Source organism: Pempheris klunzingeri, chromosome 17 (assembly GCF_042242105.1).
Source record: "Pempheris klunzingeri isolate RE-2024b chromosome 17, fPemKlu1.hap1, whole genome shotgun sequence".
In the NCBI taxonomy this organism is placed as follows: domain Eukaryota; kingdom Metazoa; phylum Chordata; class Actinopteri; order Acropomatiformes; family Pempheridae; genus Pempheris; species Pempheris klunzingeri.
This window is the reverse complement of record NC_092028.1, coordinates 18,669,532-18,683,457: the sequence shown is the minus strand read 5'-3', so window position 1 is coordinate 18,683,457 and position 13,926 is coordinate 18,669,532. Positions and strand designations below refer to the sequence as shown.

Below are 13,926 nucleotides of genomic sequence, written 5' to 3'. Positions count from 1 at the left end.
TCCTCCCCCCTTTGCCTTGCTTAAGATCAATGTTTTCCGGCCTGAAATAAGGAGATTACCCGGGCACACTCTCCCACCCTCCCCCAGCTTTTCAGCATGCTTGCACCGGATCAGTTTCTTCTTCAAATTCTTCCCTGTAACTCATGCTCTTCTGCATCCCAATTATGTCTCTGTTGTGGCTGAGAGAATCAGGTCATTTCTGCACTGTAGGATCAAGTGTCACCTATAATCACTTTGTCTTCCAACCCAAGCAAATATGTCTAGTTAAGACTGTCTGCGTAAAATACTTGTTTGCGTGGGTCAACCACGGATATGGTTTCTATTTTCTTTGAATCTCTTTGTGTTTCAAAGCTTTACCACTCTCTCATGTGTCAGCATAATCTATATTTCATCTGCGCAATTACATTCTAAAATCTTCAGACGAGGCATGAAGGAAAAGCCATTACAAAATAGAATAATTTATTTTTGAGAGCTACAATGAATAGGTCCATGATGTTTCCTTTATGATGTATACAGTGATGTTCACATTGGAAATTTGACAGATGATATTTTGGACCGACTGTCTAAGTTTTATACACTATGTGTCCACTCCCAGCACAGCAATGTCCCATTCAGCTTTTAAAGTAAAGATCCAGCATATTCAAAAGTGTTGTAGAAAACATCTCATCATAACATGTTTACATATATACTGTGAGCATAAAACACATTTTCAGTCATCATATCAAGGCCATGTTACACTGTAAAGATGTGGATGAACACACGTGATCTCACATGACGATCCTCGGTGACGCAGCACAATGCCTGTGACCTGTTGTTGTCCACCATTAAATACAGTAAAGTATCTTAAATAAATAGAGATGCACAATTAAGCCTCCTCTTCAGCCTCGCTACCGTCTAAGACTGGAAAACGTGTAATATCAGCTTCCTTATTTTATTTTTACTGTCTCTAAGAGACAAACTTCACATCGGCTTTTGTGTAGTTTTATCAAGAGAAGATTCTTTTAAAAATTCTGGCATTTTTAGATCCGTCAGTTTGGTCACGACAGTTTAGATGTTTTGTTTGGCTGACTCATCACACTTTTTTTACAAATGTTCCTTTTGTCTCAGTGGCCTTGCCCAAAACAGCAATTCTTGAACTTCTTTGACAGCTATTAATAGCACAATATTTGATGCGATTGTGATAGGATAATATGGTCTGAACCAAGAAGATTTGTGCTTTTGGTCCTCAGTCATATTCTGTGCGTAACATAAAAGCAAACGGATGCACATTAACAAAGTTGTCTTAGCCTGTATATCTACTGACATGAGTACCAGCACACAATCAACACATTCCCCAGACTACTATAAAAGGTGCCACAATGCTTTAATGTGATTCATAACATTGTCACTAGCGATGTTCTGAAAATGTTTAGCTGATTGATATAAATATCTGGTAAACAATATGAGACAAGTACATTTAGTAAACACATAATGCAGTTCCAACAATGATTAGGCAGAGTGAGAAACTCAAAGGCAGCCGAGGGCCACAGTGACCAGCGCTGCCTCTCTCCAAGTCAGAGTCCATTTCTCGTTTTCAGTTTGTCTGTTGTCCAAACATCACATTATTCCATCAGAGTTGGTTTTTTTCATTGTACAGTCTCAGCAAGCCAAGTGGTCCATACTCTATATGGGTCTAAGGTGGTTGTTTTTCCATAAAGCTCTCATATTAAACAATAATACAGTCATTTTAAAACAAGGTTTTCTTTTGTCAGAACCTCGGGTTCCGTTCTCCCTTGTTTACGTGTTTGTACCTTCGAATAAGTTTACTTAAGCAACCCATAAAAACTTTCAAATGATTGTCTTTTCATAAAATACATATCACATGGATTAACCAGCCATACGCGCTACACACAGTCATACACACACACACACACACACTCTTCACAGAGGAGAAACGCTATTCAAGATGCCTGCGATGCTTAATATTGAGCAACAACTCTGTCAGTTAGACAGAAAAAGAACAAATGATCAAAAAATGAGCAAAGTACAAATAAACCAACAACAAAACCAAAGACTCATCCTCAGGGTCCTGTTGTTATTGGAAGGAGAGCTGTGTGTCAAACAAAAGAGGAGAAGCCAGCGGTAGGGGCCTGAGCGGCGCAGCCCAGGCTGCTGGGGGGCCGGTACAGGGTGCTGTGCTGACTGGGGGGTTCAGAGGACAGCAGGGAGGGGGTGGGAGTCCGACTTCCCTTGGACCTGAACAGAGTGCCCTGGCCCTGACACTGGGGCTGCGGGGATGGAGCGCTCTGGGGGAGGAGAGGGGGCAGTGGGGGCACGGGCGGTGGGTGCTGCCGCGACTCCTGCTCCACCAGGGGCTCGGGCTGGGAGTAGCCGTATGCTGGCGGGCGGGAGACGCCCTTCTGCTGCCGCCGCCAGGAGTTGTAGTAGGTGGGGTCGCTGATGTAGTGGTTGACAAAGGAGTGGGTCTTCTGTCGGCTCTGATCCATCTCATATTCACTGTCGCTGCCCTGCGAGTCAATCGGGAAAAAGAGTTAGAAAACACTCCGTGAGAAGACAGCGAAGCTCGTAAACAGAAATGTGTTCAGGATGTTTACTACAGAGAATAACGACAGCTACTCAGATCGAGGCTAATTCTAATACAGCAACCTCACTGTCAAACTGCACAATACTGAATCATAACACAGCGGGGTATATCTACTGAGACACAACTGGGAATCCATTAATCCATGTGCAACTCTATGGGGCAGATAAGCATTGCTATTGAGCATCTTTCACACAGACGAGCTCACCCGCAGCTCTGTGGGGCACAGATGTGATAAGTGTACACAAGAGTGTCCTAGAATTGGACAGAGACAATGTTTACATGATGCATTTGCTTTAGTTGTCATATCAAGCCATCACTCTTGTAAGTTATGAATGCTTGTGTGGGTGAATCCTGTCGTCTTTCCAGCAGACTGAACTGGCTGAGGAGCACAAACAGTAGAAAATAAAGAGAGCAAATGATTCTCACAGAAAACGTCACGCGCTTGGCACATTTGTGTGCCTGACAAGTGCCAGCCCATCTACTGCTCTATTGAGAGACGACAGCTTAACAGATGTTGAAGCACCATTTATTTGAACAAGTGGCAGGTAAACAGTGAGAGGCTACGCAGAGGAGAAGAATAACACCGGTTTGTGTCTCCCACGCGAGCACTGTTTGTTCAAACCGGGCCGAACAATGTTTTGACTGTACAGGTACCAGATAAATTGGCCAGTTAGACACAGAGCGACGGCGGGAAGACAAATGTTTACAATTTGCTGCGATCAACTTCTCCGCCTTTTGCATCAAATCATCCCTCGTCACTTCTAACCTCCCTGCTTCTTCACTGGACCTCCCTTTTCCACACACACACACACACACACACACACACACACACACACACACACACACACACACACACACACACACACACACACACACACACACTGACATGACAAGCTGAGACCAAGCAGATTAACACAATATTTCCTGTTTGAGGAAAATTAATAAGATGCAAGGACAAATATTCAAGACATACAAGACATGAGAATCTGCCCCCTGCTTCCTTCCCATGGGAGCAATCAGCATTAAAAACTACACTAACAGTGGATGTTTAATTTCGAGGTGATTCACTCGAGGCAGATTGTCCTGCTGACTGTCATTAATTTCTCCTCAGAAATTCTGCTTCATAATGAGACAGCTATCTAGTTCTCTAGACAAGCAGTGATTAGGACAAAAAGAATGGAGTTTATCGAGATGGTAGGTGGTGAAGGTGACAAAAGTAAAAGAAAGTGGAATGAGAAAAGCACTTTTGAGTTTGGAAAGGTTATGACTTTTCCCTGGAGGACTTTGTCAGTTTGAGGAATTCAAACAGCTGAATTTTACTTTGTAATTGAAGTTCATTACCTATTCCAGGCATGGAGTGGCCATGGGCTGCAAGCCAGGGTCACCGCTTACCTGAGAGTCAGATATCTCCGAGGGTTTCTCAGTCAGACTGCTGCTCTCTGCTGGGATCAGGTCATTGTATTTAGTGCTGACATCCTCATCTGAGTAGTGCAGACTTCCGGGGCTGGGTCTTGGTGGAGAGCTGGACAGACAGAGAAGAGGAGACAGAGAATGAGTGTCTGGGAGAGAACTAGTGGTTACATAAGAGGAAGCGTTTCTTTTGATCATCATCATATTTCCCTTCAGATTTTCAAGAGCTGTTTCTTCTTCGAGAACCCAGTTGAGTAAACGTAAAAAAAAAAAGCCGGATCGTTCATGTGACTGACAGAAGGCTGCAAAACAGTTCGACAGAGTCAGATACTTCACGCCACAGAGGGTTCAGTGGGATCAACACGCACACGTTCAGCAGATGGTAGAGATGAAGATGACGGTTTGACCCGCAGATCATTCGGGTTATTTGTGAATTACTTCTACATTTCCTGGAATCCACTACTACATGAAGCAGGGAGACTGTAATTGGTTTTATTCTTTTGCTGTTTACGTTCGATCTTTGCACAGTGTCATTTAGAGGCTTTGATGGGTGGGGGGGCGTGAGGTCGGCATGAGTTCAGCTCACCTCAACCGTCATGAGATGCACAAACAGGATTCTGTATGAAAACATATGAGGATCTCCATGAAAGGATTCTTTGTGGTGATTAGAGCAGAATGCGTGTGGAGTTTGAGCCAGTTAGAGATTTAGACCTCCTGCAGAGGAGCTGCGTAACTAAGTGTGGCCCTGAGCTCAGCTAAGTATTATAAAGTTTTACTATGAGCACAGGTCAAGTAAAAAGACCCCTATCTTTCTTTGGCTCCAGTCATTAAGTCCACAAAGAGAAGCAGAGAAAAACATCTGTGCAGACTATTATTCTTCTTCTGCAGTAATGACTGCTGCTGTGTTCAAGGTCTGCTGAGATTGAATTGGATGGTCAGGGGGCTAAAACTGGACCACTACTCTCACATCAGTGAGCTACATCTGACGGCTCAGTAAGTAACGCAGGCTAACGCGGCATTAAGAGAAGATTTGCTTCGTCGGTTTCAGAAAAAAAAAGGACCGAAGAATTATATAAACGAGAAATGGCAGGGAAAAAATGTTTAAACGATCTGAAATGGAAAATGTTGTACGTGGGGGCAGAGTAGACAAGCATAAAATACTGTGATGTCAAGTTCAATGTTCAAGGCATAAAGCAGACAACCTTGACGACCTCTCGAGTAAAAATTAATGTGTACTGAGATATGTGCGGGAGCTAAATCACTGGGAATGCCAAGAATGGGAAGCAAAGAAGACACAACATGACAACGGCCATGAAAGGGTTGACACAACAAAGGGACATCTCCTCTGGGTTAAAGGGGATGACGTGAGGGGGCGGACGGCGTAAAAAAAAAAAAACTATCTACTTAGAATTCAGACAAGGTTGAGTCAGACATTAAAAGGCTGGGGCCACGTGAGCGTAGGGGAGGGGCGAAGGATCCTGCTACCGATCACACTCCAGCGAGCTTTGAATTATTTAGAAGCACTGTATTTTTCCCCTTGCTGTATCTGTCTAATTCATCCCTCTTTCCTTCACCCTTTCAAATATCCCAGAGGGAGGCCTCCCACTCTTCCCTCGCAGTCCATAGATCATTAGCAAAGAGTACGCTACCACACTGGAGATCTTCAAAGAGAAGAGGCAACTCCGGACCCTTTGATCCCCCCTCTTGGCCTCCCTGGTCAAGGAGAAAACAGCCCAGATTCCCCTTAATGTGCCCGCTCTGGCACGTTCCGCCATAATGCGCGGATTCCAACATCTTGCTTATTTTTCTGATTGCTATGACACGAAGCAGACTCTGAACTCCCACCCCCCCCAACACAACCACGTGACTCTCCATCCCACCAGTACCCAAATGTGTCACCCATGTCACCACGCAGGACGAACCCTTTGCTTCTCGCGCCGCAGACTTTGTGAAATTCCTCTTATCTAATGTTTACCTAAATATTACCAAAGAGCAAGCCTGCCAAAGTCCTGCTGAGGGGCAGAACTCTGGGCTGAGGGCCAAAAGAAAATGGCCGGCTCTGACCCATAAGCACCCTTTGTCTAAAGCTGTGATGGACAGACAAAGAGCACATGCAGAAGCTCATGAATGCTAATAAGCTGGTATTGTGCTGTCCCGTTATATAAATTGTTGCGCACTGAATATCAACGAGGGGAGCGGAAGGAGGCTGAAATCAGCAGCTGGGCTCCTCGAGGCTCGGGCTTGGTCTCTCAAGACTGACAGACTATTGTGAGGGAAGAGGGGAACACACAACACTACATTATTAATTCCCGTCAGTATCATAAGTAACGCACTGAATAACAAGTGGAAACTCAGACAGGATTGAGGGAACAGTACGTTTGAGTGGTGGAATCTTCGCATGCAGGATGTGACTGCTGAACGCCGCAGACAGGAAATGTCAGCTGAACACCGTGGCTGATTGTGCCTGTATGACTGACTGCATGTTCACAGTGACTGCCACTGACCGCGTGTAGATGCCGTTCTTGCGGCAAAAGGAATTCTTCACGGAGAGGCGTCTGTTGTTGAGCTCCAGGGCGGGGAAGCGTCCCTCGTCGAGGCGCACCATCTCTCCGTGGGTCAGAGGCAGAGCTGTGCAGTTGGAGTGGTTGCCTGGACGGGGAGTGAAATAAGTGATATGTGATCCGGAGTCAATTCTACGCTCTGAACACGATTAATAATATTCTAAACAGTAAAAAGTTAGATACACTTTATCCGTTCAAAATAAGTAAATATTCTGTTTGTTCACCAGCAGATCATCAGACAGGACTGGACAGTGGGCCTCTAGTAAAACAAACGGTCACCAGTATGACAGACCAGCTTCATGGCTGAGAAAACTGGGGAGGTGTTGAGACGGGCTAAGAGGCCCTTTGTGTCCCCACACAAGCACAGTCCCTGTCTGAACTGGTCCCGACAGGCCCTGTTTGCTGACCTTCGTCACCCTGGCACCATGCTAAAAGCTGACTAAGCTAGAAAGTCACCGATACGAGGCTTTGAGAGAGCTTGACCCGACCTTGCACTTTTCCCGCCAAATTCCCCCCCCCCCTTCCTGTCCCACCACTCTGTCCTTCCCCACGACTAGCTCCTCCAAGCCGTCAGGTGACCGTAGTCTGAAAATTATGCCCTCACTGCAGTGACTTGCCAACCATAATGTGACGTATTAACAATAAGTCTTCTAACATTGATTAACTTCCCCTACTTTATGTTTCTGGGTTTGAAGAACTCTGATAAAGAGTTCCTAGGAGCAGCAGTGTCACCTGGGATAATTCACAATCATGAAAATCGGCTTCTTGATACAGTGTTGTAGTTATATAATTACTCTCAGTCTGACTAATGACCTGAGCATTAAACCACTGCCAAGTCATTTATCCCACTATTGATCCTCTCTGCAGTCAACATGAACAATAATGTTTATTCACCTGCCTACTTCAGCTGCTTCACTGGTAACCTTTACTCTCATCTCTCCACTGTCAGCCAAACAATGTTAAGGAAATCTGGGTAATTTGTCTAATTGCGTGAGCCTTCACACCCCCATTTTCTGAAATAGACTCTGGATGTGCAATCATTAAAATGCAATTCTCAGCAGAGCTGTCCAAGATGAACTCCAGTCTGTAGCTTGAGCTGCAGAAACAAAGAGAGAAACTGAGACACATTGGCAGCAAGTTTAGCAGACAGCCGTGCCTCCTACCTGAATCTGCTTTTTTGGTGTATTTTTTACTCTGGCCTCGGATGATGAGGATGAAAACCAGGAGGAGGATGAAAATGAGGCCCACCAGAGCGATCACGACCAGGAACCACCACTCCTCATAGAACGGAGACACTTTCTGGGCTGAATACACAACATTAAACCATCAATAAACAAAAAAAGATGGAGAAGTATTGTTTGAAGACACACTGTGACATTATTTTTCTGTTTAAAGTACCTGATATAGAGGGCGAGGGGGCGCTGGGGGACCCATAGCCGTAGTCGTTGACTGCAATTACTCGAAAGTCATAGGTGACCCCTTCTCGTAGCATGTCCAGGTTAAGTGTGTAGGATGTCACTTCTTTAGGAATGTCTTTGATAAGGATATCCCACAATCCCTCATCTATAAGGACATATGAACGATCAAAGCTGTAGCCATCATGCAGGAAACACGAGGTGACGTGCTGGAACCTAAAAACTACTTGTGTATGTTTCTCACCAGACGGTCTGGCCTCAATGACGTATCGTGTGATTGGTGCACGGCCTTGATCACCGCTGGTCCAATGCAGCGTGAGGGCAGCGCCATACCGAGAAATAAAGGGCTCTCCAGGAGGGCCTGGGGCTCCTTGGAGAGACACAAATGGTGGCTAGTTAGGAAAAATGGCACTCCTGTGAGTGAAGTAGGCACTTATATAATATAGAATATTATAGAAACAGCAGGAAAAGGCCACAGATTTCCCACCTTCTCCAGGCCCAGTGGTGATGTTGGCCTCCACCTCGGGGCCATAAGTGAGCGTTTTGGCCCGGATGCGGAAGTTATAGGTGACGCCATCAGCCAGGTCTTTGATCTTCATCCACAGGGGAGCGCTGCCCTTCACATCCACTGTCACTATTTTACTGACACCTGGAGTGCGAGGAGAGGAGTCTGTGCAGAGAACACTAAGACTCTAGATGCTGCTTTCTTCAAGCCACAAATAGCCAAGCCACACAGTCACACAGACAGAGACTTAGAGGACTAGACAGACAGACGATCAGAGACACACACATCTTTGCATATATATCAGGAGAGGCCTATTATTCCAGTAGCCCTTGTAGATATTCAGATAGAAAGAGACGCCAGGACCTTTTTCTCTAATAGACCCACTGATATTTCCTGTCTTTACTGCTCTGTTTGGCTTTGCTCTGGGTCCATTAGTGAGTAGCCGAGGGACCATAGCAGCCTCAGCCCAGCATTCCACCTCTGCTCCCAATTACTTGACAATCTGGTCCAGGCAACTGCACTTAGCCAGATATTAGCCATGTTTCTCTCAGTGAGAAAGTAATTAGTGCAAAGTCTCACCAGAGCATTCTCACACATTTTATCAGCCTTGCCATATACGCTAAGGCAGCGCCTATACTCATCTGTTAAAGATTAGTGCACAAGCTTAAGCAGCGCAGGTTAAAAAAGAATATGGTAACAAGGCAAGAGGTTGTAAATCACTGTCTGAGAAAGCCAGCTGAGGAATGTCAAGACGCGGCAGAGTTATTAGGCTCAAGGCAGAGTTTCTCACCATCTACTGGAGTGCAGGGCTCATAAACCAGGCGATAGCCCTCAATGATGCCGTTGGCCTGCTTGGGCTCACCCCAGGACACGTTGACCGAAGTGGTGGTCAGCTCACTGAAGTGGATGAAGCTGGGAGCACTCGGCGCTTTTTGTGAAGAAAGGGAGAAACATGGCGATGACAGTTGGATCTTGGGCGCAGAAGGATTTGTTTTTTATTGTTATTAAAAAAAAAAGCTGGACCCTGTAATGCCAGTGGGTATGCCACCTTGAAATACATATTCATGAAAACATTTGTAAATTCTCTGTGAAATTGTTAGAACAGAAAGGCACAAACTGGGACACACATAAATAAGAAAAAATAATAAAACCATCATTTATTTATAATATTTTACAGTAGGCAATTTGAATGTCAGCAATATTTATATAATTCATTCTTGCAATAGTATTTTGACATACTTTAAACTAGTTAAGTTGCTTCTGTTGCTGCTACTTTCCCCTTACATTACTTACATTAAACAAAAACAGCACTGAACCAGTACTCAAAGTCTGCAGCAGGCAATTTTTGATATATTCATAACAGAAGTTATGTTTTGTGAGATGACATGACACAGAAATAATAGGATATGAAAAATGAAAGCAGTTTCATTAATTATTACATGAGTGTGAACGATAAACTCTTTTGTGCATGTTAAAACAGGTATGCTGTAGGACTGTCACGTCACTAAAAAGCAAGTTCAAAGTTGACATAAGAGTTTGCAGAATCATTTGGTGACCTTGAACAAGAGCTGTGAGAATTCTGCCTGCTGACCCAACCCAGATCCAGCTAAGTGTCAGGATTTTGCCACAGTTCTGCATAAAATTTACAAAAGCTTGTGTTGGCTCGCTTCCCAGCCCCCTGTGCCGCAGAGAGCCAAAATTCCTGCGTGTTTTTAAGTTCTCAGCACTTTGTACCCCTCGCCAATGTCACAGCCTTGAAGGGGGCGGAAAAGACAAGAGAAATTTATACAGTAAACGATTTTTGTGCTGAAACCGCAGAGGAGAGACTTGTGCTAGCTGGTAAACACAGACGTCTTTGTGCGGTTGCTGCCAAAAAAACTAATCTACATGTGTCCCCCGCACTCTGTATTCATTGCTCCTCCGCTGTCATTAGGCTCCCACCCCCATGACTTGTCCTGGAGGAGATGCCAAGAAGACTCTGATCTCTTGTGCTGTATCTCACAGGACGAAACTAAACTCTTTAGTGAAAATGTTCTATTTCTAAGAGAATAGGAGGAGCGGGTCTTGATTTATTTGTCTTAAAGCTGCAGTACGTCAGTTCAGTTTTGTGTAACACAGTGTTCAAGATGAAAGCACTCATCTTCTGTTCTTTTGTAGGCAAACTAAAGAGAGGACTAACCTTGAGATACCACTCTACATAAGCACCTGAGAGCCATAATAATACGGTTGAAGAATACGAAGCAGGATCATTGTGAAGATGACAGAGGGAGGCAGATAAAGGGAAGACAGAGAGGCATAAAGAAATACGGAAGAGACTGTAAAATGCTACATGGTGGCAGAAGGCTTTGGCTGCGAGATAAATGCAACATGTCTTTCAAGCCTCGCTGTAATCTCCTCACCCAATCATTTGTTGTAACTCACCTGCTTGCTGAGTGCGCCCTCTGGTGGGCAGGGAGCGGGGTCCATCCCCCGCAGCATTGAAGGCTGCCACACTGATCATGTAGGTGGTGTAGCCTGTCAGGTTTTTAAGCTTCACCCCGAGCTCCGGCAGGAACAGAGTACGCAGGCGCTCCGTCTCATTCTGGAGCTGGAACTCCCAGAAATAGATCTATAAACAGAATAAGAGAGTTCAAAAGATTCCAGGGTGCACAGTTCACATGTTTTTCAATGAAAATATAAACATAAGAAAGGCATGATGTAAGTTTGGCTGATTTGCAGCAACACAGGAAAGAAAGACACATTATTGATACCTTGTAACCCTGTATGTCCCCATTCTGAGTATCCAGAGGAGGAGGGTCCCATGTAACGTCCAGCTGTGTGGCTGTTGATGACTGGACCACCACGGTTTGGGGAGGGGATGTTGGGACTAGAAGGGGACAGATTGCGAAAAATAATCACTTTTCGTCATGTGACTTGCTAAACAAGATTAAAGGTAAAGGGAGGTAACGCATGCAGCACAGTGAGCGAAGAAACATACCCGCCTCTCCAACAAACACTTCCTGTGGAGCACTGCTGGGACCCTCCCCCACAGCGTTGTACACACTGAGGCGGATCTCATAGCGTTTGTGTTTACTCAAATCTGCGAGGACAGAACCCATATCAGCATTACAACACAACAGTTAAAGATAAAAGAGCAACAAAAAATAAAATAAAAGATGTTACTCCAGAGAGACCACACAGTCATAGTGATGCCCGTGGCAGGAGAACATCACAAACCGAGCAAAAAAGACGGAGGGGTGGAATTATAAGGGGAGCTGATGAAAAGATGGGGTTGTTGTGGGGACATGGGGAAGACTTGTCAGTGATTAAGCAGAAAGAAAGCACACCAATATAATGACAGGGCAGCTTGGAGAGATTAAAGTCATATACACATAAAAATCAGCGCCTCAGCGGATACAGCTGAGTGGGAGGACTTGTTGTAAATTATCACACAAAACGGCACATTTTGTGCGAGTACAATATGAAAGACGGCACGCAAACAGATGGAGAGTGATGGAAGAGAGGAATAAAGGATGATATAAGACTTACTATCCAGTTCATATTGGGTGAGCGAGGACTCGCTCAAGTTTCGGATGCTGTAAGGAGCTGGAGGTTGGATGGAGGATGGGCAGGGTTGGGAAAGAGTGGGAATATTAGCTGACTTGTCTATTTTGCAAAACACGTTGCAGATCTTACTGATAAGCATACTTGGATATAAAGATGTGATGTGTAAGCAGGGAAAAAGTTAACTCACCAGTAAGATCAGCCCAGTTGGATGAGGGGCTGTTAACAGTGCGGACAGTGAAGCTGCGTAGCCGGTCATAGTGCAACTCCCGGTATCTGACCCTGAAGCCCAGCAGGACTCCATTTATGTGATCCTCAGCGGGAGGCTATACAAAGAGACGAGGTCTGCTTAACGCCCAATATTCATCAAACGCACAATATGATCAATATTAGTTCTGGACAATACAGGCCACGCTCAGCATTCACAGCATACCTGCCAACGGACCAGCACAGACGTGGTGGTGTGAGGTGTAACAGACAGAATTGTGGGAGCTTTGTCCGGGGCTGCAGGAGATTAGAAAAAAAAAAAAAGAACTTTGGTGTTAGCAAACCAACACAGCTGAGGAGAGTGATATACAATTCAAACAGTCTGGTGGGGAAGAGCCTTGGAGTAAACACACGTACTGTTGACGTAAAGTATTCACTGTGAAAATCCAAAGTCAAAACACTGATGTGAAGGCATGTTCGCACAATTACAAAAGTGTTCTAGTGCGACTCAACGGAAAATCAAAGGATAATGACTCCGTGCTGCATGTTGGCGAGTTTGGTTCATGTCTAATTACAGCAGTCACATCAAGTTCTTACCGTCCTGTAGCGTAGTGATGGCCTCACTCTCCTGGCTGTATTCACTGTCTCCAATGTCATTAGTAGCTTTTACACGGAACTGGTAAGAAGTGAAAGGCTTTAACCTTTAAGGAGAGAAAAAAAAAGTGGAATGTAAAAGGGCAGGTCCAGCATGTTCTGCCTCCTATTATCTGACTGTGTGAATAATAAAAACCTGATGATGCTTAGGAGAATACAAATGGACCGTCCCATCTACCTGTCCACTATGTAGGAGTGGGTCTCGTGGCTGACTGACGCAGAGTGGACAGTCCAGTTGCTGTCTGGCAGCTCTCTGTACTGGACCGTGTAGTAACGGACCGGGGACAGGCCGTCGCTGCCTGGTTCCCATGACAACAGCACTTTGCGAGCCTGGACTTCCTCTTGAGGCACTATGGGACGGCTCGTGGGTTGGGGTCGGGCTACAGGGCGCGCACACACAGGGGCACTCTCAAACTTGATATTTAGAGGTGAATAATTTAATTACACATTGTAGCTGCGGTGTTTTACACTCACCCCTCTTTTCTGTTGTGACCACCAAAGCCTCCGCAGCCTCCCCCCAACCCTTTCGTGTTTGAGCAGTGAGGCGAAACACATAAACCAATTCTGGTTTCAGCCCAGTTGCTGTGTACTGTCGTGCGCTGGGGCTCAGAACGTCTACAGTGGCGGCGTTGCTGTTTGAAGAGTTTCTTCTGTATGTGATCTGATAGGCTAAGGAGGCAAACGGATCAACACAAGGATGAGCGCAGAGAACAACGCGGCTGCATCACAAAATCAAACTGTGAAATGTGTTTTTTTTTTTTGGAGCAGCACAAAAGAAAAATACTTTGTCTCATGATAATACTCTGCGATCATAGATGAAAGACAGCATATTGTAAACTCACCCAGGATAATGCCATTGGGCTGTGCAGGAGGCTGCCAGATGAGCCTGACTGAGTTGGTTCTTACTTCTGGGAAGAGGATGCCGACTGGAGGGCCTGGCACTGTCGCACATGAAATGACAAGTCAGACAAGTATTATATGTGGCATCGAGTGAAGGATAAAAACTAGAAGGAGATATATCCTTCTCAAATTGCAGGGCCACTATTC

At 45.2% G+C, this 13,926-nt stretch overlaps 2 protein-coding genes across 2 annotated transcripts in view; both read right to left on the bottom strand.

Moving 5' to 3' along the window:
• The window catches only part of LOC139216673 (peripheral myelin protein 22-like), a 155,853-nt gene that overhangs the window by 32,551 nt on the left and 109,376 nt on the right, over nucleotides 1-13,926 (bottom strand). The gene's annotated exons all lie outside the window — the stretch shown is intronic.
• The window catches only part of sdk2a (sidekick cell adhesion molecule 2a), a 78,114-nt gene continuing 66,282 nt past the window's right edge, over nucleotides 2,095-13,926 (bottom strand). The window contains exons 29-46 of the mRNA XM_070847618.1: nucleotides 13,722-13,820; nucleotides 13,354-13,548; nucleotides 13,058-13,259; nucleotides 12,823-12,926; nucleotides 12,452-12,522; nucleotides 12,209-12,344; nucleotides 12,004-12,060; nucleotides 11,453-11,554; nucleotides 11,226-11,341; nucleotides 10,897-11,083; nucleotides 9,266-9,403; nucleotides 8,458-8,640; nucleotides 8,215-8,340; nucleotides 7,954-8,118; nucleotides 7,719-7,859; nucleotides 6,499-6,643; nucleotides 3,977-4,106; nucleotides 2,095-2,507 (exon numbers count right to left, since the gene is read on the bottom strand). Of these exons, the coding sequence (XP_070703719.1) occupies nucleotides 2,097-2,507; nucleotides 3,977-4,106; nucleotides 6,499-6,643; nucleotides 7,719-7,859; nucleotides 7,954-8,118; nucleotides 8,215-8,340; nucleotides 8,458-8,640; nucleotides 9,266-9,403; nucleotides 10,897-11,083; nucleotides 11,226-11,341; nucleotides 11,453-11,554; nucleotides 12,004-12,060; nucleotides 12,209-12,344; nucleotides 12,452-12,522; nucleotides 12,823-12,926; nucleotides 13,058-13,259; nucleotides 13,354-13,548; nucleotides 13,722-13,820 (2,708 nt within the window). The 3' untranslated portion in view covers nucleotides 2,095-2,096. The remainder of the gene's footprint in view (nucleotides 2,508-3,976; nucleotides 4,107-6,498; nucleotides 6,644-7,718; nucleotides 7,860-7,953; nucleotides 8,119-8,214; nucleotides 8,341-8,457; nucleotides 8,641-9,265; nucleotides 9,404-10,896; nucleotides 11,084-11,225; nucleotides 11,342-11,452; nucleotides 11,555-12,003; nucleotides 12,061-12,208; nucleotides 12,345-12,451; nucleotides 12,523-12,822; nucleotides 12,927-13,057; nucleotides 13,260-13,353; nucleotides 13,549-13,721; nucleotides 13,821-13,926) is intronic.